The 24,863-nt window shown below is 54.3% G+C and overlaps 1 protein-coding gene across 6 annotated transcripts in view; it reads left to right on the top strand.

Moving 5' to 3' along the window:
* The window catches only part of RGS3 (regulator of G protein signaling 3), a 125,674-nt gene extending 115,967 nt beyond the window's left edge, over positions 1 to 9,707 (top strand). For 5 of the 6 annotated variants that reach the window (XM_058672851.1, XM_004594939.2, XM_058672853.1 and 2 more), the window contains 5 exons: positions 3,636 to 3,685; positions 6,953 to 7,054; positions 7,381 to 7,442; positions 7,933 to 8,099; positions 8,719 to 9,707. In XM_058672851.1, the coding sequence (XP_058528834.1) occupies positions 3,636 to 3,685; positions 6,953 to 7,054; positions 7,381 to 7,442; positions 7,933 to 8,099; positions 8,719 to 8,904 (567 nt within the window). In that variant the 3' untranslated portion in view covers positions 8,905 to 9,707. Of the gene's footprint in view, positions 1 to 3,635; positions 3,686 to 6,558; positions 6,865 to 6,952; positions 7,055 to 7,380; positions 7,443 to 7,932; positions 8,100 to 8,718 lie in introns of those variants that run through there. The other variant, XM_058672855.1, reaches the window with a different exon arrangement.
* Positions 9,708 to 24,863: the final 15,156 nt, after the last annotated feature.

The following is a 24,863-nucleotide window of genomic DNA, read 5'->3' as shown; positions in this document are numbered from 1 at the left end:
GGTAGTCAGGGAAACCCAGGAGGGCCCCGGCTGCTGTCATGGAATATTCCAGCCCAGTCTTGTCTGGCCATTCTCCAACAGTGAGGCCCTTCCCTGACGGTGCTTTCTGATCCCCCACCTCCAGAAACTGACAGTTGGGGAACAGGAATGGTGGAGGAGGCAGTTGGGTCAGACAAGGGGACTCCCAAATGCCTTCTAGCACCAACACCTTCAAGACCTTTAAGCATCAGATTTTTTAAGAGCCAGAGTGGAGTTACTTCCTGTGTCTGCTAGACTGCACCCTTTAAGGGCAGCTGCAGCATGGCTGGTGGCCTCTGTGGCCAGGTGAGGACTGGGACCCCACTTGTATACAAGGGCCCAGCTCTGGAGCAGGACCCAGAATTCTCTACCACAAGTCAGCTGGGAGAATCCAGGCAGGTCACCAGATGTGGAGTGGGGGAAAGAGGGCAGATCGCTCAGAGCTGTGCAGGGGTTAGGTGAGATATGGCGAGTGCTCAGTGTCTAACTGCAGAGACAGCTAGCACCTGCTGAGTGCCTTCAACTATGTGGAGCACAGCAGGGACAGGGGCACAGCCGACTGTGTCCCAATGAGGCAGGCCATGAGTGGCTTTAATTTCCAGCTAAAACAGACACAGAGAGGGCATGTGGCTGAGCAGAGGGCAATTAGCTAACGAACGAGCCAGGATGCCAAGCCGGGCAGTTTAGAATCTGCACCCTCATCACTGTGGTAATTATAGTTATAATGACGGTAAGATTCTAATCATAATTCTGAGAGGCCAGGAGTGCCGGGTCCCTGGGGAGAGGGGGTGCTGGCTGAGGCCACAGGCTCCAGGGCCTTCTGCCTGGACTGAAGAGGGGCGGGTGGCTGCTTCCGGGCTCCCCTCCATGGCCTTTCGGTGGGCCAGGGGCACCAAGTGAGGGGAACAGTGGAAGGAGAATGTTCAGAGATGCTATGGGCAGGTGGAACCTTGAACACCTCTGGCTCCTTCTAAGGCTGGGATGACAAACTCCTAGCAGACCTGGCGTGTCCCTAGGGCCGCGAACCAGACCAGTCATTCCTTCTCAGTCACTCATCTTCCTGGTGCACAGGCGCCCCTGGCTACCGGACGGGGATATCCCTGCGGCCTGACTGTTCTCCCAGGCTGCTTCAGCTTGGGCCAGGACCTGCTGAAGATGGTCTGCTCCCAGCCATAGAAGGAAGAGCCTGTTTTCCCAGCAGAACTTAGGCTGGGGCCGGTGGGCAGGGCGGGGAGTGGCCCCCAGGCCCATTGTGTGGGGCCCATAAAGTGCGGAAGCCGAGGTTAGAATGGGAGGAAGCTGAGTGCCTGTAGGCACTTTCCCACGGGTGGGGGTTTTAAGCTGCTGCAGGCGCCTGGACAAAGAACACCACACTTTTACAGAGGACAGGGCTGGGACTTTATCCTGGTGAATCTTTTAGCAGGACACCCCTCACCCCCCCTTAGAAGGTGGCCATCGCCAGAACTTTGCTATTGCTACAAAAACGGAAGCCGAGAGCCTGGGACACATCTCGGGTCAGTGGAGCAGGCCTCACCCAGGTGGGGTGTGCCTCCATGTGCACGTCCACATATGTGTGTTTATAACTTCGCCGGGGCAGCGTTCTCAGGCAAGCGGCACTTTCTCCGCCCTCACCTCCCAATCTTTCCTTAGAAATGTCCACACTGTCCCTGTCCTTGCCTCTGAGGAACAGTGTCCTCTGGTGGAGAAACACTGGCCTTGACTTCAGACCTTAACGTCTCTGATCCTCTTCACATAATGGAGTTACTAGGAGTGAGCACCTGGGTTATTTCCATTCCAGGGTGTCGTCTATAGATGGATCAGTGGAAGAAGGTACCATGCATCTATCTATCCATTCAACTACCCATCCTTGGGTGGGTGCCCCACTATGGCCACTTGCTAGCCCCTGAGCATGGGTGTCACGGTGAGTCTACCGTGCCAGCCCTGGTGGCTTTCTGTGCTGTCTGGAACACAGGATCTTCTGTCATCTCCACATATTTTCTGGGCTCCTATGCTGGGGTAGCATTGCCAGGGCCCTGGGTCTGCCCTGGAGGACGACACCTGGGCTCAGGCAGAGCCAGGGAGGCGGGCCAGCCTGCAGAGAGATGGCAGCAGCTGGAGTGGTCTGGAGGAGAGACTGCTCTTCCAGAAGGTAGCCAGGCACTGACCACAGCCAGGGCAGGGGGCGGAGTGGAAGCCGTGGGCTGCTGTGGAGTTGCAGCCCTCTGTATCAGTAGTGTAGTGGTCTCATAACTCGTCTCTCCAAGTCTGCTTCCCCTGCCCAATCCAGGCATCCAGCCCATCAATGCATTTGACTTACATTTACTGTTGACCGACTAGAGACCTTGCCCATGGGGATCCACAGCCAAGTAGCAGAGGCGAATTTGGAACAAGCCATTGTGGGTGTGGTGGGGACACAAGAGAGCTGAAGGGGCACACCTTTGTTCCAGGGGTCAAGGAGAGCTTTCCGGGGAAGAAGGCATTTGCACTGCTCATCTGAGGCCTAGGTATTACCTGAAGTTGGGTCCTTAGGAGGAAAGCGAGGAAGAGAGCCACAGAAAGCATCTACAGGAGCAGTTCCCCTAAGCCCCTGAAGGCATTGTTAGGTTGGAAGGTGGTGGAGGAAGTCTCTGTGGTGGGGCTGCGTAGAGACCCACTGCAGAGAGCGCCCAGGGGCTGGGCTGGGCTGGGCTGCAGAGAGCGCCCAGGGGCTGGGCTGGACTGGGCTGCAGAGAGCAGAGAGCACCTAGGGGCTGGCTGTCTGCAGAGCTCGCCTAGGGGCCAGAGAGCAGAGGGACTTGGAACATTTGTAAATGGGACTTTCTGGGACAGGCATCTGGCCTTGTGTTTAAGCTGCGGCTTTGGATGCCTGCATCCCATGTTGGAGTGCTGGGTTCGAGTCTTAGCTTCGCTCCTGACTCCAGTTTCCTGCTGATGTATACCCTGGGTGGCCACAACGATAGCTTAAGGGTTCATGTTCTCTGCCACCCTTGGGGGCTCCCCGGATTGAGTTTCCCAGATCCTGGGCATTTGGGGAGTAAAACAGTCGATGGGAGGCCTCTTTGTCATCTCCACCTGCTTCTTAAGCTAAGTAAGTAAACAAATAGATATTTTGAAACCTGGCCCTTTTTTCCCCCCAGACCCTCAGACGGCATGTACTGTCATTGCTTGGAGTCTAGCCGTTGTCCCCAGGGTACTGGGGAGCCATGGAGAGTTGTGAAGTATGAAGGCAGGAGAGGTGCTCTCCACCCATGGAATGATGCACGTCCTACCCTGAGCCCCAAGTGAATCATCTTGACTGCATTTTTGGAAGTTAAGGAATAGAGGCAGAGGGGCAGTGACTGTCCAGACATCCTACCTGCTGCTGCCACTGCTGATGGATGACAGTGCTGTCGCACATGGCTTCTGCCCCACAGGCCAGGGTCCTACATGGGTCCTGAGGAGGTCCCCTGAGGCTGGAGGCTGGTTCCCAGTAATGGGTCTTCCTCCCTCACTTGTTCTTTCCAGGGTGGATGCTCTGGGCACCTGGCTGGCAGCAGGAGCAGTCCGGCCCCTGCGCCTCTCCTGTTCGGGTTCCAGGCCCTGCCGCTGACTGCACCATGTCTATCTTCTCTCTGCAGATGAGTGGGGATGACGACGAAGCCTCCAGGAAGAGAAAAAGCAAAAACCTGTACGTTGAACAGATGCGTGGTGCCCTCTGCTGGTGAACGGGGAGGCTCCTAGCACCCTCTCTCCCTGTCCTCTCCCTGTCAGAGGGGTTCTCTCTCCTCCAGGACACCGGCAGGGAGAAGGGCTGTGCAGCCCCAGACACTGGGGCTGAGATTTGGCAGTGGCTCCAGGGTGGGGTTGTTGGGCCCCTGAGCATTCTCGAGAGATACAAGGTGCTGGTTCAGTGCCTGGAAGCCACACTGCACCACGGGCAACTCGCCAGGTTGCTCTGGCGCCGGCCCAGCTTTTGGGCCCAGCAGTGACTTGAGACCCGCCCCCCTCTCCTTGGACCATTCTAGAAGTTTCCCTTTCCCCTGGAGCTCTTGAACTCTTGAGTGCAAACTGTTTTGTATATGGCCAGAAGGGGGCGCTGCCAGCCCAGCTACTGCACACTATCCTACCTTCTGGTCCGGTTCAGGTCTTGTTATGCTTTCAGAGGTTTATTGCAGGTGCCCATGAGCAAGGTTTTGGGAGTACTCAGGCCCTCTCATAGCCCCAGCCCCGAGGCCTTCCAGGGAGCCTCTAGAAGCCTGCAGTACCCACCAATATACAGAGATTGAGTCAGTGCTTCTCAGATCTCCACTGGGACCCTCTTCCCTGGCCTTGACCTTGGCTGGGTCCAGCTGCCCTGGCAACCCCCTGCTGTTTCCACTTGGCTGCAGAACTGCAGCCCCCCACCGCTCTTTCTGTAACCAGGGATGAGCGCACTTTCTACCAAGGGCAATGGGCACTAACTCTAGCATCTTTGCTTAGCTGTTGATAGGATGCGGCAGGGGCAGTGTAGCCAGAGCCATTCTGGAGGCACTCAAGGGACGAGGGGCCATTCTGAGCTGCCTGGGCCCAGACTCCAGCCCTCTCAGAATGCGTGCTGCCTTTTGACCTCCTGCAGCTGGTACTCCTGAACTCTCATTTGAGGAAGGTTGCCGTCAGGGACGACACTGAAAGTGTCCGTAGCATTTCCTGTCCCAGGCACAGTTCTGTGTACATCACATATATCATCTAGCTTCATCTTTCCTGTGATGTTCAGATCACATTTGCCCCTGTGTTATTTAGCTTATCCTTGTTTTAGAAATGAGTCAACGAGCTGCCAAGAAGCTATGGTGCTTGCCTGAGTCCCACAGCCAGTAGGATGTAGGGCTGGGATGTGATACCTGGCGTAAGCTTGCTCTGGATTGCAAGCTGTGTTGATGCGTACCCATGCCTGTCTGGCTGTGTATGTGGGAGGCAGGGCCTGACTGGGCAGGAGCCTCGGCTTTGTTCAGCCACCGAGAATCACAGTGGGCTTTGAGGAGTCAGGAGTCCCATTGATGGAGGTAGCCTGTGGGCTGGAGCACTGGCAAGCCTGTTCTGGGCTGCTGTGTCTCACCTGGGCACAGGTGAGCTGGAGCGTGGCCCTTAGCCCCGAACTATGTGGTGTAAGGAAACTGCTTATCCTTGTTCCTTATCCCCCAAGGCTGAGGGTTGATTCCTAGGCTCATTTAGTCTTTTCTCATTGCCTGGAGATGCTCAGACCTCGAGGCCAGATAGGGGGGCCTTGGTGAGCTCAGCCCCACCTAAAGCTTTTTTTGAAGATTTATTATTATTATTTAATTTGAAAGACAGATTTACATAGAGAAGGAGAGACAGAGGGAAAAATCTTCCATTTGCTAGTTCACTCTGCAAGTGGCCACAGTGGCCGGAGCTGAGTCAATCCAAAGCCAGGAGCTTCCTCTGGGTCTCCCACGTGGGTGCAGGGTCCCAAGGCTTTGAGTCATCCTTGAGTGCTTTCCCCGGCCACAGGTAGGGAGCTGAATGGGACATGGAGCAGGTGGGACATGAACTGGCACCCATATGGCATCCCGGCATGTACAAGGTGAGGATTTAGCCACTAGGCCAGGGCGCCGGGTTCTGCCTGAAAACTTTGATGTGAGCTTTTTCCTTGAGTCCTGGCAACAACCCCAACAGATGGTGCCACTTGCTTCCCTGCTTGACAGCCAAGCAAGCTAAACAGAGAGGTTAGGGCGCCTGACAAAGGAGACACAGCAAGGGAACTGCTGGAGCTGGAATTGAAACTGGACACCTGGCCTCTCCCTCCTCCTCCCCTTCTTCCTCCTCTTTCTCCAGCTGGTACCACTTCCCTTATATAAGGTGTCCCTGGGGTCCTGGTGTTGTTTGAAGTGTCATTGACTTTCGAATTACAAAAGCTATAAGCATACAGAACGCATTCTTTGGCAGTTAGCTTTGTGAATCAGTAGTGAACTTTGGGTTTAAACTCTTGGTTTCCATTAGCATTTTCCACCTTTTGTCAGATGGAGACCAAAAGTAAAAACCGTATTTATTTAAAAAAATTTTTCATTTGATTTATTCTGATTCATTCAAAAATCATCGAATCAAACATGTGTTCTAAATGAAGTAATTAAACTTTCAAGTGACGTTCTTTGCAACTGGATGGAATTTGGCTTTGGGAAATTATCCAAACTTAAAAACTCCTGACAGTTTGGAGACTTGTGGTAGATTCAGGATTCAGGGACAGTTACCCACTACCAGCAGAGTGTCCCCTAGGCGATGCCCACTGCAGGGGGACGGGGACTGGAACCGTCTCCAATGGGAGTGGCCTGGCTAAAAATGGTTCTTGGTTAAAAATAGCTGGTCCTGCCCCCCTAGTGGGCAGAGCCTCTGCTCCCTCCCAGCAATTTGCTGACTTTATTTTTCCCTCCCTTCCTCCTGTCTTCTCCCCCCTCCCCCAACCATTGCCAGCTGCTATGGAAACCATGGAGGCTGGTGACAAATAACTGGGCCTGGCTAGGGGCCGAAGGCGGGGCCCAGAAGCCGTCCGGTGCAGACACATGCCCCTTTCACGGCTGCCTCGCGGTTCCCCCTTCTGGTCCCTCCCATTTCCTGGCTCCTCCCGTCTGAGTCCCGGCCCCAGCCAGCCAGCCTGCCTGGGAGTCCAGTCATCCGACCAGGCTCCCAGCGCGCGTCTGCAAGACCGCAGCTTACACCGCTAGCTACCCGCTCGGACAGCGGGCAGGGGGAGCAGGAGCCAGAAGGTGTGCTCCCGGCAAGCTGTCCTGGGGCCCCAAGCTGGGGCCCTACAGAGATGCTGCGGGGCATGTACCTCACCCGCAACGGGAACTTGCAGAGGCGACACACCATGAAGGAGTAGGTGGCTCGTCCTGACCCTTGGCCCCCCCCGCCCCCCGCCTGGGGTGCCAGGCTCACCAAGCGCTTTCTCTGCTTTTGCCCCCAGAGCCAAGGACATGAAGACCAAGCTGGGCATCTTCAGGAGGCGGAATGAGTCGCCTGGGGCCCAGCCAGCGGGCAAGGCAGACAAAATGATGAAGTCCTTCAAGTATGTCCTCACTGGCTCCCCGGGACCCTCCTGTTCTCCCCGGCCCAAAGAAGAGCAGCAGGGCTGGGCACTTGGGCTACAAAGAAGGGGTTCCCCGCATGTGCTGGGTTCCACTTTGGAGAGTTGGAGGCTTGAGGAGGGAGCATGCCCTGTCCCCAGTGTCCAGGGCACAGGTGGGGCTGGAGGTGGTAAGCACCCCATGAAGGATGTGGACTTCCCTCCCACACACAGCTGCCTGGGGTGTGAATGGGGAGCACAGCGAACAAAAGGCTGTAACTGCCTCCTGCTTCATGGAACCCCTGCTGTCTGCCTCCCCTCACCCTCAGGCCCACTTCAGAGGAAGCCCTCAAGTGGAGTGAGTCCTTGGAGAAGCTGCTACTTCACAAATGTAAGTGGGGCGGCCTGGCTGGTTCTCTCTCTGGGTTCTGGGCTCGCTCGCACTCTCTTTCTTCCTGTCCAGATCTATAGAGTGGCCCTGCACCGGCTGCTTTGCCCCTTTGCTGCCCAGGCTGGTGTCGCTGCCCCTGGCCCCATACCCTTGCTCTGGTCTTGCTGCTGGCTGCTGCTAGCCCCTTGCTGTCCATGGGGGTGGCCTTGCTTGCTGGAGGCCGTTTGGGACCTGTGTGTTCAGGCCCAGAATAGTAGTGAACATTTCCCCATACTGAAGGCGTGCAGCCCACCCAGGGTGCCTATTGTCTGCCCCTTTGCAGGGCTCTTAAGAGACACCTGAGGATACTGAGGCACACACAGTCCTGAGGCCAGCACAGGGCCACAATAGTCGCACTAACCGCTTCTTCACCTGCGCTCTCCCCGGGGGCAGGGACTATGGGCAGGTGGGACTGGCCACACCTCTTACCCAGGGCTGGGCTTCTCCTCAGATGGGTTAGCAGTTTTCCAAGCCTTCCTTCGCACGGAGTTCAGTGAGGAGAACCTGGAGTTCTGGTTGGCCTGTGAGGACTTCAAGAAGGTCAAGTCGCAGTCCAAGATGGCAGCCAAAGCCAAGAAGATCTTTGCAGAATATATCGCCATCCAGGCATGCAAAGAGGTAGGGCTCTAGGGTGGCCCCTGACCTCTAGTCACCACTGACCAGTGGAGCCCCAGCCAAAGGGAGATAGCCAGCGACTTGGGAGGGGTGAGGGTGGGCAAGAGGCAGAGGGACTTCCCGATGCTGGGCACTTGGGGTGGTGGTGGGAGGTGAGGGGGCACTATCAGGGGTCAGGCCCTTGCTCTATTCCTTCGGGGCTAGGGGCAGTGACAATATACTGAGTGGGTTTTGTGGTCGTCTTCTCTCAGAGTCCCTAGTTGTAGCAGCAAACCGGGAAGCCTGGGTTTTCACAGCCCTGGGAGGTGTGTGTGGTCATTTCTGGCTCACACACCAGACAGCCGAGGCCCAGTGCTTTGCAGTAATCTTTTTAGGGTCCAGAAACCAGAGGGTGCACTGCTGGGCTGGGAAAGCCCTGGGCAGCCGGACCCCAGCTGGGTGTTTCCAGGCTCTGGGAAGTCTGCCACCTTGAGACAGGAAGGGGTGGAGCCGGGACTCTAACCGGCAGGTGGCACTAACGGGCGAGGTGGCAGGGAGAGGCTGGGAGGTGAGAGGCTGTACCAGCCCCCAGGACCGCAGTGCCTGAGTCTCAGTCCTGACCCCATCTCCTCTGCCTGTGCAGGTCAACCTGGACTCGTACACGCGGGAGCACACGAAGGACAACCTGCAGAGTGTCACACGGGGCTGCTTCGACCTGGCCCAGAAGCGTATCTTTGGGCTCATGGAAAAGGACTCCTACCCTCGCTTCCTTCGCTCTGATCTTTATCTGGACCTCATAAACCAGAAGAAAATGAGTCCCCCACTTTAGGGACCACTGGGATGGAACACAACCTACACACCAGGCAGGCTGAGCCCTGCACCCACCTGCCTTCCTGCCCCCTGTGACAGAGGGGACGAGGAAGCCCCCCGAGGCTGAGGCTGTCTCCTGAAGGACAGATGGACACTTGGTTGCAAGGCCTGGATCCAGGGAGACCCAGGCCACTGGAAGAGTAGAGGGACTGGCCCAACTGGGTTCCCCACTGCCCTGGTACGAGGGGGTCCAGGAGCCCTGGCCAGGTTGGCAGGAAGCCCCAGGCTAAACCAGATCTGGAGCTGCTGCTCCCGGCTGCAGAGACCGCGGAGACTGCATTGACCAAGTTCCTCAGAGAGCTGGCTGAATGGGCAGGAGGCTGGGGCTCGGGGTCTGGGACCCACGGGGGATGGCCGGCACTCGGCAGCCCAACCCTCTGCCTTGAGTTCTATTTATTTAAACAGTAGCTGGATGCTTGGCCTTGTCCTCCTGTGCTAGGAAGCCCTTGCCACGCCAATTTTTCCCCTCATTTCCAAGTGCAATATTTTAACCAATGCCTTGTGAAAAGCCGCCTGGCTTGCCAGGTGGCCGCCAGTTTCCAGTTTCAGGGCATTTGCTGGTCTCAGGCACCAGTGGTGGCAGCTGGGCCTCCTAGACCAATGAGGCCTGGAGGGGCATCTGAACGGGCTGAGCTCCTCCTTGGGACACCTGGCACCCCTGGACAGTGGGGTATTGCTCAGCGGCTCTGGGCAAGCATGGCACCCTCGGGTCGCACAGTAACCAAGTACTGGAGCAAATAAAAGGCCTGTGTTACTTCTTGATCTCGACCCTTCCTGTATGTTCCTGGTCTGGAACCTTCTGGGGGGCAGGGAAGGAACAGCTGCAGGTAGACTCCACAGATCAGCTGTTCCTCACTGCTTATGGTCCCATCTGGCGCTAGGTGCAGCTGTGGGAACAACTCTCTAGCTGCCTCTTCCATACGGAGCTCTGTGCCACACTCAACCCACCTGTTGGTCCTGGGGGTAGGGAGAGGCACAATCCCCATTTCATAGATGAGCAGAATGAGGCACAGGTCATTTTCCAGGGTCACCTGATTAGCAGGTGGCTGGGCTGGGTTCAGTGCCACAACGCATATGCTCTGCCAACCATAGATAGGCTGCTGGGATAGCCAGGGGCATACCAGGCTGTGCTCTTTGGCAGGTTTTTTTTTTTGTGTGTGTCTCTGCCTGCTTTCCAAAGCCACTTGCAGGTGGTGCTGGGGTGGTCTGTGGAGGTAGACAAGGGGCAAAATCTCAGGCAGACCTTGAGGGTTGAACAGAGAGATGTTGCTCATGCTGATGATGGGGGGCCAGGAGCTGGGACTTGCAGGGACTCCAGTATTTCTGCCATTGTGATTTTGCTTCCCCTCTTGTCTAACAGGAGATGCAAACTTGGGAAAGACCTGGCTCCAAGGCACATTTCCAGGGGCTGAGGGAGGAGGGGACAAACTCAGACTCCTCCCCTACAAGAGGATAGAAGGGGGTCCAGAACCCAGGCCATGCAGATGACAATCCAGCCCCAGATGCCCACATGTCCAGCCTTCCAGGGCCTGGTATGGAGACCAATTCTGCCAGGCTGACTTAGAGCTGTGGTGCACCACAGGCAGTGCAGGAAGGTCTGGGCACTGTCTCTGCACATCTTATTCCCTACCAGGGCCCTGGGCTCAGGTCCACTTGCTGGGCCCTTGGAAATGTGGAGGACATGGGTACCCTGCCGCTACTCCCCTGCCCTCACCCCCAAGTTAGGCACCCGCCTGCCCCTCTGCACAGTGACAGGATCACAAATAGTGGTTTCTAGAGGCTGACAGGGAAGCCAGGGGCTGAGCTCTCTCCTGTGTTGTAGGAGCTTGACGGAGTCCTTGCTCCTGCTCCCAGAGCAGTCCCTGGGGCCTGTCCTCCCTGCCTCCTCGCTTGAGATCCCTGCTCCAGCTACCTGTTTCAGAAGCACTTGCTTCGTGCCCCCCTGTCCCGCAGACAGCTCTTGTCCCTGCTTCCTGAGCTCCCTCCATTGTTAACCCATACCAAGCAGTGGCAGTCAGGTGGCTCCTTCGCTTGTCAGGGTACTGCAGTCCTGCTTTGAGACTTGCCTGGGCCACTAGCTTACTCTGCCACGTTGGCACATCACTGTGCCTCTGAGTCTGCAAAACCGGGGACAACATCCTTAACAAGAGTTCACGATGGGCAGACCCTCCCGTGAGCCCGTCTGCAGAATGGGCCTACACACATCTTTCTTGGCAGCTTTTCCCTTAGCATGGGAGTGAGAGATTCTCCTGGAGGGGTTCTGGAATTTCCTTCTCAGGGCCCCAGGGCCTGTGCCAGGCCAGCAAGCCCAAGGCCTGGAGGGTATTGTGAGCCTCAAAGTGACTGCTCCACTGGGCCCTGGAGCCTGACAGACCTCCCCAACAGCAGAAAGACAGGGAGTAGAGTTGTCCTCTTCATCTGGAACAAGGTACCTTTGGGTCTGAGACTTCAGGACTCATCAGCACGGAGACTTAGGCCCTGAGAGGACCGCAATGTCATGTGTTGTCACCCTGTGAGGTGGCCAGAGGCAGAACCAGCTTGGAACCCCGGGACTTCCCAGGCCCAGCCTGGCCTGGCTGTTCTGTGGCATCTTCTGCCTGGGGAAACCGCTGGGGCTAAAGGAAGAGTCATCATTCATTCTCTCTCGCTTCCAAGGATTCAGCCTTGGGCCAGGCCCTCCACCTTCCGGCCCCCCAAGTTGCCATGGAAACCAAAGTCCAGGAGTGCAAAGTCAGGCAGATGGAATTCCCATTTCGGAAAGCCTTGCTGTGTGGTTTCCATTACTCACAGCCTGGTGCCCCTGGTCTTGGAGCAGCACTGGTTGGGCAGAGCGGCTGCAGGGTCCAGCCCTGGAACAGGCACCGGGGTCTTTCTTCCCAGCCTCCCCAGGGGCTGTGGCACATCCCCCATGCTCTAGTCTAAGCTGTTAGGGCTATCCTCCATTCTCTTCCACGTGAAACAAGGAGCAGGCTGCTTGGTCTCTGGCGGGCAAATCCCAGCTAGTTAATCTGGGCCTTTGGGGCTGGGAAGGCCAAGGGGTCCCTGTCCCAAGGATGGGAAGGCGGACAGAGGCGGGGCAGGCAACATGGTGTGCAGAGGCGAGAGGCTCACCCCAGGCTTTGAAGTCAGGCTCTGAGGCTCAGTCCTTGGTTAAATCACATCTCCTGCTCTCCTTGAATGTTGCATACAGGTACCTGCCCCGGAGTAGCCATGACAAAGAGGCCGTGTGTCTGGCAAGATTAGTTCAGTGCCTGTGGTATATGGTGACTGTTGTTAGCAGTAGCCTAATGTAGGGTCACAGGGTGAGGGGCTCAGGCAGTGTGGATGGGAGCCTTAATCTTAGACTCAATTCTCATCTTTCTAGTCACCTGTTCCATGGAGTGAAATCAGAAAGGGCCTGTCCTGGTTTGGCTGACCAGACTTGGCATGGCCGGAGCAGTGGTCAGGTGGGTGAGGATGGAAAGGGTACTTGGGTACCAGTGTGAGGGGACTGGGCACCACTGTAGCTTGGCACCTGGTGAGGGTTCTGGGCCCTTTCTGCTGTGTACCAGCTGTCCCCAAGGCCTGGCTGAGCATGGCCCTGGTCCCTAGCGTCTCCAGCCTGAAAAGGACCCTCTGGCTGCCCAGTGTTCCAGCCCCTGTACAGGTTTCTGCTTGTATTCCTTCCAGGATAGAGATCTCATTCTCCTCCCGGGAGTGTAGGGAGCTCTCTGAGATGCTAACGCTCTCACTGTCTGAAGTTAGGGTCCTGGTGTGGAGGTGGGGTTAGGGAATAGAGGCAGGTCAACAGGGATCTTGGCAGGTGTCCCGCTCAGGACACCACCTGCCATAGCTCTGTATCTCCACCTCTGTCTCCCTGCTCTACTCACCTTCACAAATGCCTACAAGACCCCTCGACCCCTGCCCCGCTGCCCTTACACCTGCCAGACCCAGACCCTTTTTCTGTATCTCCAGCCTGGGTCGTTCTGTGCTGTCCTTCTCTGCTCCTCCAAGTCTTGGGGTGACACCCCGCCTCTCCCTGGGAATGTTCAAGCATGGGAACCCTGATGTGCTGTTGTTTTTCTTACAGTTGGCGACATCTGCGGAACATGTGGCACTGTGGTCCCCTCCCTGGCTGGGCTAGGCAGGCCAGGGGGGAAGGAGGCGCTCTGGGCCACTGCCACTTGGTGCTGCTTCCTGGGGTGGGGAATGCAGGCATGGCAGGGGGATGTTGATGAGCATCTTCAGGGGTCAGAGGAACATGAGGGCATGGCAAGGGTTGGGGGAAGGAAGTGGTGTATGCTTCAAGCCTTCCCATCTTTCTCACCTTCTCCCTCCGCAGCCCAGCAGGAGAAATGAGGCTCATTTTCAACTCACGGCTGGCTGAGTCAGCTTTGGGACCTCGGCCTGCACTCCCAGTCAGCCACGGCCCAGCCTCTAAAACCATCCACAGCGAGGTATTTTGAATGCTGCTAAGGAAGGTGGGAGAAAGCGACTGAAGCAACAAGCTGACCCAATCCTCAGCAGAGTGCTGCGGCCAGTTTTGACCGAGCCAGCCTTCATCGTCTGGGCCGTAGGATGAGAGTAATTAGCCCATTTGTGGGTGGTGCCATCATGAATCTTGTAACTGTCACCCCCTCCTTTTGGCAGCACTGAGGTTGGTGGCTGCCCCCTGGGGCCACCCAGGAGGAGAGGTCAGGCCCTGCCCCAAGCAGCTGCACAGGATGAAACCTCCCCTGTCTGCCCTCCAGAGCAGGTGCAGCTGGTGGAGGAGGGAGAGCTGGGTCCTGGGCCAGGTATGTCTCTGCATGTGTGCTGTGTGTGTACATGTGTACACTTGTGTGTGTATGTGTGTGGACTGCAATGCTTGGTCTGTTTACCACTTGCCCTGACTCACAGGGCTCTCAATGCTGGGACACTGTAGTTCTTCACCTCTCCCAGGCTGGAGGCCCAGCTTCTGGGGTAAAGTCCACACCTTCCCTGTCTGCAAGCGCACTGAGTTCACGGGAGCTGGGGCAGCCCTGGTGAGGGAGGAGGGGGGTGGGGGGCTGAGGGGGCTCAGCTTGTCTTGCAACCTCCCTAGGAGGTAAAAGGAAGAGGAGGATGGGATCCACAGTTGCCAACAGCAAGAAGAGCCAGCCTCCAGCCTGGCTCTGCTGTCAACTTGGACCCTTGTTGGATCCTTGGCTACCTATGCATTTCTCTGAAGCACTACTGTGGCAGGATAACAACGGTCACCTCCATGCCACCCATAACCGACAGCGACTGTGGGGAAGGAGATGTGCAGTGGCTATGTCAGTCAGCTCCAGCTAAATGAAGCCTGCAAGCAAACCTTCCAAGCTCGGCAAAGATTTTCTCCTTAACCCAAGCTGGAGTCCGCTGATGCAGGAGGAGCAAGATTGGACCTGGCTTTGCCCTGTGACCTGGGTCTAGCTCTGCTCTGTGGGATCCTCCCTAAACCTGGGAAAGATTCTCATTGCCATGCAGATGTGGTTTGGTTTTTAATTTTGACATTTCGAAATAAGGATACATTCACAGGCAATTACAAAGATAGTACAAAAAGGCTACACCTCTCAACCAGTGCATCTCATGTAATTACAGTACCGTCTCAACAGTGGACATGGATATGGCTACAGTGTTTGTGTAGAGATCTGTGTCATTTGAGTGCATGTGCGAATTTGTGTAACCACCACCACAATTAAGATACGGAACAATTCCATTGCCACAAAGGTCTTCCTCAGGATCCTTTTATAGCCACACCCACTCCTACCAGAGTAACCACCAATCTGTAATTGGCCTATATAATTTTGCCATTTCCAGAATGCTTTATAAATAGAATCATTCAAAACATGTTTTGACATTGTGTTTTTTCAAATCAGCATAATGCCCTACAGGTCTACCCCAGCTGACCTGTGCATCAGTAGTTTCATCCTTTTCATTCCCGGTTGTGTTTAGTTTTGTTCCGTAGTGTGTAGATGCAGCAGTTGCTTAGTGAGTTATCTGTGGAGGCTGTTGCTGGTTTGTGTCCTTGTGTTTGAAGGTGCTGTGAACAATTGTGTGGAGAGTTTATTACGGATGCTTTCTTTGGATTTCTTTGGCAGAAATGTTCAGGAACACAACTGCCTGGTGACAGGAGGTTTAGCTGTTTAAGAAATAACTGAATTCTTTTCCAGAGTGGCTAGACCATGAGAGATCATTTACCGTGGCCTTGTCAGCTTGTATTATTGCTGTGTTTTATTTTAGCTGTTCCAATAGGTGAGTGGTGATATTCACCCAAGTATTAATTTGTATCTCCCAAGTGGCCAGTTAAGATCTTTTCCTGTGTTTGCCATTGGCGTATTCTCATTGGTGAAATATATAATGTCATTTTGAAATATTTACTTGAAAGTGAAAGAAAGAGAGGAGAGAGAAAGAGAGAGAGAAAGAGAGAGAGAGAGAGATCTTCCATCTGCTTCATTCTCAAATAGCCACAACAGCCTGGGCTGGCTAAGTCAAGGCCAGGAAGCAGGAACTCCATCCAGGTCTCTCATATGGGTGGCAGGAGCCCAAGTACCTGGTCCATCTTGCATCACTTTCCCAGGCTCATTAACAGGGATCTGGAAGGGAAGCAGGGCAACCAGGACTCAAAGTGATACACAGGGTGCCAGTGTTGCAGATGGCAGCTTAATCTACTACACAATGCTAGCTTCTGCCTCTTTGTGTCTCTTACCCATTTTTTGATGAGACTACTTTACTTTTTTGACTGTTGAGTTTTGAGAGTTTTCATGTATCCCATGAAAGAACCATTTATCGGGTATGTGATTCGCAGAAGATTTCCATCTGTAGTATTCTTGTCTTTTTCCTAACAGCATTGTTTGCAAAGCCAGAGCTTCTACATTTGGTGAAGTCCAGGGTATTGCTTTTTTCTTCTATGGATCTTTCTATTGGTGTTGTATTGAAGAATTTCTCATTAAGCTTTGCTTCTAGGATTTTCTCAAGTTTTTTTTTTTTTTGAAAAATTCTGTAACTTCAGATTTTACACTTAGCTCTATGACCCATTTGGAGTTAATCTTTACATAAAGGTAGGCTTAGGTTGAGATGCATATGTGTGTGTCTGTGTGGGCAGATGCTAATTGTTCCAGCACTGTTATGTTGAAAACACTAGCCTTCTGTTAAATTGCTTAAAAGGGAAGCAAGAAGATTCACATACTACACGAGTCACCTATTTAAGGTGTACAGTTCCACGGCTTTGGCATATTCACAGAGTTGTACAACCAGTGCCATAATGAATGCTAGAACATCTTCACCACCCCCTAAAAACTCCATTTTATACCCATCAGCAATCACTCAATCATTCCATTTTCCATCATACCAGCTGTGGGCAACCAGTAATGTTCTGTTCTCACAGATCTGCATGTTCTGGATATTCTGTGTCAAGGACATTACACACTTGTGATCGTATGTGATAGTTTTGCCTTGCCTCCAGCATGGTGTTTTCAAGGCTCACATGTTGAAGAAGCAGCACCTAATTTCTTTGTCTGATCTAACACTATTCTCATGTAGCACATAATATACAACATCTTATGTCTGCTCATTACTGGATGGACATTTGGGTTTCCACTTTTTAAGTGCTTTTTTTAAAAAAGTGTTTTTGACAAGCAGAGTGGTAGGAAGACAAAGAGAGATAGAGAGATCTTCCATTTGCCACTTCACTCCTCAAATGCCCATAATGGCCAGGGTTGGACCAACATGAAGCCAGGAGCCAGCAACCCCATCTGGGTCTTTCACGTGAATGGTAGGGGCCCAAAGTGGGCCACCACATATTGCATTCCCAGAATCATTGGCAAGAAGCTAGATTGGAAGTGGAGCAGCTAGGACTCAAAGTAGCCATCTGATATAGGATGCTGGCATCACAAGTGGTAGCTTAACCCACAGAGCCACCCAGCCCTGTGTTATTTCCACTGTTAGGCAATTATGAGCAATGAGGCCGTGAATATTATTGAACAGGTTATTTGTATGGACATGTTTCCAGTTCTCTTTGGTTTACATTTAGGTGGGAATGCTTTGCTATAAACAAACTCTTTGTTTAATCGTTTGAGGAGCTACCTAATCACACCACCTTACATTCCCACCAGCCAAGTGAGGGTCCCAGTTGCCCTCACATCTCCACCAGCACTTGCTATAATGTCTTCCAGCTTTCTTTGTGGGTGTGATATGGTATGATAAAATTGCTTTTACACCTTTGTTAAAAATTGGTTGGTTATATTTGTACAGAGCCTTCCAGGTTCTCTCTTCCATCCTGTTGATCTCTATTTCTGTCCCTATGCCACTGCCACATGCTCTTGGTTATTGTACTGTGCACGGTATTTAGAAATCAATGAGAATAATTTACTCCCAATGCCTGCAACAGCTTCTTCTGGGTCTCCCACATGGGTGCAGGCTCCCAAGACTTTTGGGCCAACTTTTGCTGCTTTCCCAAGCCATAAGTAGGGAGCTAGATGGGAAGTGGAGCAGCGGGACATGATCCTGGTGCCTGCAAGGTGAGGATTTAGCCATTGAGTCATTGAGCCATTGCACTAGACCCTTTTACAAAAAGTGTTTTAGCTACTCTAGTTCTTTTGGGGTTTTTTTGTATGAATTTAATGATAATCTTTGATCTACAGAAAGTCTTTGAGGTCTTGACAGTAATTGCATTTAGCTTGTATTTCATTTGTGATAAACTAGTAACTTGGTTATGTCAGATATTCCCATTCATAGAATTGTATGTAATTTAGATTTGATTCTTTTCATTGACATTTGGTGGCACTGAGCATACAAGTCCTGGACATATTTTGTTAGACTTACACGTAAGTAGGGTCAGTATTGCACAGTGTGCTAAGCCTCCTTCTTGGAATACCAAGACTCAGAATGGTAAACACTGTTCTCAGATTCCTCTCCAGCTTCCCACAGCCCTTTCCCTGACCTGACCCTGCACACACACACACACACACACACCCCTCCAGGGTGGGAGCCAGCTTGCCTTCTGCGTAAAAACCATTCAGCCCAGGGCTGGGGCCACAGCAGGCACTTGGAAACCCACAGCTGAAGGACTGCACAGCCACAGGCCAACTTGGGTACTCTCAAGGAGTCCACCAGAGAGGCCTTGGAGTGAGCAGTGCCTTCACTCCTGAGCCCTACAGGAATGTCCCTAGAACAGGTCTTCCTGCCCATGCCAGTCTCCTGCAGGCTTGTGATTGTGCCATAATGGAATGCATTGGAAGCCACGGTGTTTTGTGGAGTCTGCCTTCAGGCCAGCTTGGCCTCTAGCGTCCACAGAAAGCCTTGCTCCACTGAGCTTCCTCTCCAGCCCTTCCTCCTGCTTGCCCCAGTAGACTCCACAGGCTCCCCTCCACCGCCCACCCCCATCACCCCTCCACGGCCCTGTTCCCACCACTTGGAATGCCTTTCCCTGTTCCTCCGCCCAGCCAGTTTCAGCTTGTTCTTCCCGGCCCTTCCTCAGAACCCACAACAGGCTGAGCCCGGCTCACCTCTGACCCCTGAACTCTGCCACACATAGAAGTCTGCATCAAGGGACTTAGAGCTGGCATTGGATTTTCCACTCAATCTTTGACTTTGGTTCTCTGATCTGGGTGATCTGGGATGTTGTCCAGCTGGACTGTGTCCAGAGTGGTGGCCAGGGAGAGCCCAACAGCATTTGACCCTGGGGGGGCGGGGGATAAGCAGCTGGCCCCACATACTGCCTGCCTGCCTGGCTGGCAGGGCTATTTTTAGTTGCTAGTTTCCAGCAGGCCGGCCCCCTTGGTCCTGGAGGAGAACAATGAGCCATTGAGCCTCATCCAGCGTGCCCTGTGAGGCCCTGCAGGGGGCAGGCGACCTGCAGTGGGGGTGGGTGGGCAGAGGCAGGCAAGGCTTCCTTCCTGGCCTTGTCAGACTTCCTGTGGAGCAGGTGCTGGGCTGCTGGGACGTGGGACAGAAGGTGCTCCTAGTGGGCTCAGCTCTGCTCAGCCCTGCCTGACGCCTTTCTCTCAGGGCCTTAGCTAACCACAGCTGCTCATGCACAATAAGAGGAGTCAAGTTCAAACTCAGGGGCTTTTGGTCTCCAGCTCTCCAACCCCAGTCTTCTCTCTCTCCTGCCCTCCTATCAGCTGTGGGCTTCAGTCTCTTCTCCCCCGGCTGCTCCGACTTCATGGACAGCCTTGGGCAAATCACTTGGCTTCCCTGAGCCCCGGTTAAGTCATCTGTACAGTGGGACACAAGTGCTTTTTCACAGCGTCTGGTGTCATTGCAGGTAGAGCCCTAAACTGGGTGTGGTTCTGACAGCTAGAGTGCTGAGGAAGAGGGAAGCATTCCCTTCTGGTCTCCCCACACCCCAGTGTGTAGCAACTCAAAAACAGCCTGCATTTGGAAAAGTGGTCTTGCAGGAAACTCTTGGGGCCTGCTGGTGGGTTCCAGGCTCTGAGGGAGGGAAGTTCGACTCTGCCCCATGCCATCCTGGAATTCACTGTGTCATGGGAGAGAGGCCCGCAAGCCCTGACAGCCATGGAGAAGCAGTAGCTTCCGACCCCCGAGTCCCATCGACTCCCCATTCCCCTGGCCCACTAGGGCTTCCCCAGCAGGAAATGACTTTCTGGGCTGGTGTTGGGTGCCGCTTGGGAAGCTCAAGTCCGTGTCAGAGTGCCTGAGGTTAAGTCCTGCCTTCATTTCTGACTTCAGCCTCCTGCTAATGGTGGCAGCAGGTGAGACCTCGAGGGCATGAGCCCTGTTACCACCTGGGAGACTTCAGCCTGGCCCAGCTCTAACTGCTGTGTGCCTTCAGGCAGTGAACCAGGGGGTAGAAGATCTCTCACTCTGCTTTTCAAATAAATACAATAAAAACACCCAAGGTGCATCTTGAAGTGTGAGTCAGCTTGCCAGTAAAGGAGAGTGGCATTCCAAGCATACGCCCCAGGAAGGCAGGCGGTTGCTTGAGTCATGGCCTACGGGGTTATTTCCTGGGTGCCAGACTCCAAATTCAGCCCTTCCTGTGGGTAACACGAACAGGTGGCCCTGAGGGACAGGGGCAGGCAGAAGGGTGCAGGAGGGCTGGCTGGAGGCAAAGGAATGCCAGTGCAGAATGAGGACTTCTGGTGGGTGACAGGCTTTGTGCAGGGGAAGGTTGAGTGAATGGCAGCAGGGAGGACCTGCCTGCACATTATGCAGCTCTGGTGCCCAGGGCTGGGTGCCCCTCTAGGCCTCGCAGATGGTGCAGGCCACATGGCAGCATGACTCCTGGCCTGCCTGTTCTTGGAAGGACTCAATGGCAGCATTCCAAGAACTGTTGTTCCTTTCTCCTTTTAGCTTCTGCGGAGCCAAAGAGCAGGGACCTTCGCACCAGTCAGGCTCTGGCTGACAGGACAACTCAGGACAGGAACAGGACACACGCTGAGCTAGTGCCACTCCTGTGCCTATGCCAAATATGCCTGCCATGCAGGTCTCCCAACCATCCCAGGAGGCAGTGGCTGATGGCCCCCCTTTTTGTTCAAGATTTATTTATTCATTCATTCACTTATTCATTTGAAAGGCAGTTACAGAAAAACAGAGGGAGAGAGAGAGAGATTTTCACCCTCCAAATGGTCACAAGGTACAGGACTGGGCCAGGCTGAAGCCAGGAGCTTTTCACCTGGGTGGGTGCAGGATCCCTTGCACTTGGGCCATGCTACGTTGTTTTCCCAGGGAGCTGGATGGAAAGTGAAGCATCTGGCACTCAATCCAGGTCCCATATAAGGTGCGACACTGCAGGCAATGGCTTAGTCCACAAAACCTGTCCCTGGTAGTTCATTTTACAGAGTAAGAAGCTGAGGAGGGAAGAAGATATGCCCAAGACTCCAGGGCCTGGAAAGACCATAAACGTGGGCCTTTTTTTAAAATCCTAAAAACCTAGCTCTCAAGAAGTTTCCCTGGGGTCCAGACAGATGACCTCAGTTTCTGAGAAGCAGTAGGTGAGCTTCTGGCCACTTTCTAGTATGTGGGCAGGAAGGTTCAAGGCCAGGGCAAGCTGTGGGAAAAGGGAGAGAGGTGGGCAGGGGAGATGCTTTCTTCCTTAGTGTGCCTGGCACCACCCACTGCCCATGCCTTTTGTTCCTGGCCCTGGGCAGGGCCAGCATCTCTGCAGATAGGGAAGAGGGGACCATGCCTCTTGGGGGAGCAGGACTCCTGTCTTCCTGAAACTGCCCTTCCTGCTCCAAGGATCCCTGTGCTCTTGTGGATGCCAGAGGCCTGCCTTCACCTCTGTCTCTTCTGCAAACCCATTTCCTGTCTCTGATAGGACAAGGCATTGGTGCCCTGATGAAGGACAAGTGCCTAGGCTCCTGAGTGCCAGCCTGGCTATGGCTGGGCTGAGCTGATCATGGTTGCAATGGCTGTAGTCTTGACCAGTGACCCCAGCCTTGCACTGAAGAACAGACTGCATCATGGGGAGGGAGTGGGACTCTACTTCTTGGGCTGGGCCATTGTTTTGGTGTACTGGCCATTTGGGCTAAGGCTGGGGTTAGGACTGGGTGTTGGTCAAGGGACCAGTGGGGACTGGGGCCCAACAATGATCACTTTCTTCTCTGTTGCCTTTTCCACCTGTTGAGCTTTACTTTCAGATGGCCCTGGGGAACTCCAGGGAAGCAGCCCTAGTAGGACGTATGCTGGGGTGGGGGGTGAGGTGGAGGGCAGTAGACACCCTCTTCCCAACCCAGTAGCCCCCAGTTCCAGGAATGTCCCCTGTCTGGACTGCCTCTGACTACAGCTTCCATACACATACACAATGTAGAGATGCACACGTGAACATACACACACACACCCCAGCCAAGGGCAAGCATTCTGATTGTCAAAGGCGTTTCAGCTGCAGGAGCTGGTGATGCTGAAGTTGATGCAGTCTTATTCATCACGGTGTTGTCTCAGACAACTGGAACTAGGCACTCAGCACGGCCTGCATTTCAGTTCTAGATATGCCGGCCTACCAGTGGGACTGCTGCACACACAGGCCTCCGTGGAGACCACTAGCTCAGGCCACCTACCCAGCCCCCTTTCCATGGCACTTTGAGTCGCCAGTGGCTCCAAGTCCCTCTTACTCCAGCACTGTCTGGAACCCTGTGTGAGTGTGCACGTATGTGTGTATGTGTGCACACATACCTGTGTATGCATGTACATGTGTGTGCACTCTAATGCACACGTGTGGATCTGTGCATATATGCGTATGTGTGCATGTGTACCTGTGTGTGTCGGGGAGGGTGGGTGGACGGCAGACACACAGCCTGACCTGCTGGCTTGGTCCCATCCATGAGCTCATAGCTGCTCCTCCTAAGGATCCTCCTCCTGCCCAGAGAATTCCCGCCGGTTCCACCCAGCAGGAGAGCAGATGGAAAATTGGAGCAAGCTCTTGTCTTGGGTCAGAGAAGAAAATACTTTTTTCCTTCTGCTCTCTAAAAATATGCTCAGGGCTTTTTTCAGCCTTGGTGCAATCAAAACCAGCTGCGGCTCACAAGGCCTCGCGGCCTTCGCCCAGGAGAAGGAAAACAAGAACAGCTGCTGGTGGCCGGCTCGCCGCCGGGTCCAGGCCACCTCTGACCCGGAACAGCGGCCCTGAGGGGTGCCAAGCAGTCCTTGTTTATCATCCTGGTCACTTAGTCCTGGCTCTTCTCATTCCCCGGGGCTGAGCCTGAGCAGGTGGCAGAGGTGGCACATGTGGGGACTCTACTGGCAGGCACCTCCCTGTCCTGCGCTGGGCTCACCAAGAACCCACAGGTAGCCTAACTAGGTCACCTGGTAGTCAACAGGGAGTGCCTTACTGTCCTACCTGGGGCAACAGGAGGGCTTTCTGGAGGAGGCCATGTTTGGATGACCTTAAAGGAAGGCATCAGGGAAGGGTGCTGGGTGTGTGTGTGGGGAGGTGGGACCAGGAGCCACAAAATGCTGGTGATGGAAACAGTGATGACTGGGTGGGAACTAGAATGGAAGGTGGACTTGCAGCGAGGAGGGAGGAGCTCAGGGAAACCAGCTGATGAGGTGGATGGGGGAGCCTGGATGTGAGTTGATACACTCATGGGTGAATGTGGAGCCAGGGAAGGCATTTGAGCAGACAAGTGGCTTGTCTAGCATATTTGGAGGGGTGGACTGGAGTCCCTAAAAAGAGGGAGGACGCTAGGTGTCCCAGCAGGGCTTCCTGGCTCCTCCTGTAGCCTGCACCCAGTTCAACCCTTGTGGTGACTGCCCTTGGGTAGACTGCCCAGACTCTTCCTGCAGTGTCAGTGCTGGGAGTCTCTCTGAGCATGGTTGCTCCATGGGACACAGCTCTGTCCCCAGAGAACTGCCCCTCCAATGCCCTGTGCCAGGGCCTAAGGGCCGGGGGGTGGCCTCCTACACGCTGGCACAGGATTTGCCAGCAATGTCCGATGGGCACTTGTGGATCACCCAGCCTGGGATTCATGTAGGCTCGTTCCCCTTCTCAGCAAGTGCACAGCCATGGGGAATGCCTCCTTCCTGCCATACTGCGAGGCCTTCCTGCCAGCCTTGAGGTCTGCTGTACTCTGAGGAGTCTCAGGGCACAAACTGGGTGATAGGGTGCGTATAGGGGTGGCCAGCTGACTAGGAGGGCAACTCTGCCCTTGGGCAGACTGCTGCTGCTGAGGGTAGTTGCAGGCTCCTGGAAAAGTTAGAAGGGGTGCGTTCTGGCAGATCAGCCACAAGCGTTTAGGGTGGGGGCTCAGGGTCAGGAGTGGTACATGTGTGCTGCAGGCTGGTTTGCTTTCTGGAGAATTTTGCATAGGGCCTGGGCACCACCCGGTGTTTTCCAAGCCTCTGAGTGGTGCCAGCTGTGCTCCTGGCATTGAGACAGCTCTGTCATTCTCTGTCTGGGGGCTCCTGGCAGACTGGCTCCCCGATTCCCACTCAGCAGCCCTGTAGGCCTCAGGCCAGGACCTGTCCTTCTTGCCAAGCCTCCTTTCCTGCTTTGGTCCTGATGCCCACCCTACCCTCCTCCCTGTTCGCATAGCATCCTTCAGCCACCTCTGAGAAACAAAGCAACTGGGGGGGGGGGCAAGAAACATCAGCAAATAATGACTTCTTCACCTTTTCTTGGGCACCCCGGGCCAGCTGCCATGTTCTACGTCGCAGGTCCCGGTGACCCTGACAGTGGCCTGGGGAGCAGCCAATTACACAGTCTACTGACAAGAGACATATGGCCCAGCCAAAGGAATGAATTCCATGGATGTCAAACGTGCATGCAGGCATGGTCACCTGGGAGCAAGGCAGCTCCTCAACCTCTTGTCCTTATCCTCCGTCTCTATGTCATCTGTGCCTGGGTGTGCCCCTAGGGTTGGGACTTTTGAAGATTCCCAGAATATTCTAGAACACAAACCCATTTGGGAATCACCAGGCTTCCTAGAGAAGATTTAGTAAAAACCATTTCCAATAAGCCAGTGACGCTGAGGTCTAATTGACATAATGTTTACCCACAACTTGTTAAATGGTTTTTATAATGGCCTCCTAACCACTGCTCCCTGGGACACTACTATCCCCTCAAACAGCTCCCTACTGCCCCCAGCAGCCAGCAGCTGTCCCCAAGTGTAGCAGTATCTCTACCCGATTATAGGCACTTGTGTGTGGTTTGGGGTCAGTGGCCTACCTGGTGGGTATGAGGTACCATCTCTCATTGGCTTACATCTGTGCCTCTCTGATGGTAGGGCATCATCTTTAACTTGGCCTTGAGGGCCACCTGGAAATCAGCTTTGGAGAAAGCAGTAAGGGTCTGGCCCCAGGATTTAAGGTCCCAAGAGGGCAGATCCACACTCTTCTCCCCTATGAAGGAGACTGGAGAAGCAGGAAGCTGGCCTCATCTTCAGGACTCAATGGATACAAGGGAGAGCAGGTTAGGTGCAGTGAAACAGGCCTCGCTGATCAGCTTGGGGACCCTGGGAGGGGACACGGCCATAGCAG

The sequence above is a fragment of the Ochotona princeps genome, chromosome 14 (assembly GCF_030435755.1).
Source record: "Ochotona princeps isolate mOchPri1 chromosome 14, mOchPri1.hap1, whole genome shotgun sequence".
In the NCBI taxonomy this organism is placed as follows: Eukaryota; Metazoa; Chordata; class Mammalia; order Lagomorpha; family Ochotonidae; genus Ochotona; species Ochotona princeps.
The sequence above is the reverse complement of the archived record's forward strand: the minus strand, read 5'-3'. Positions and strand labels throughout refer to the sequence as shown.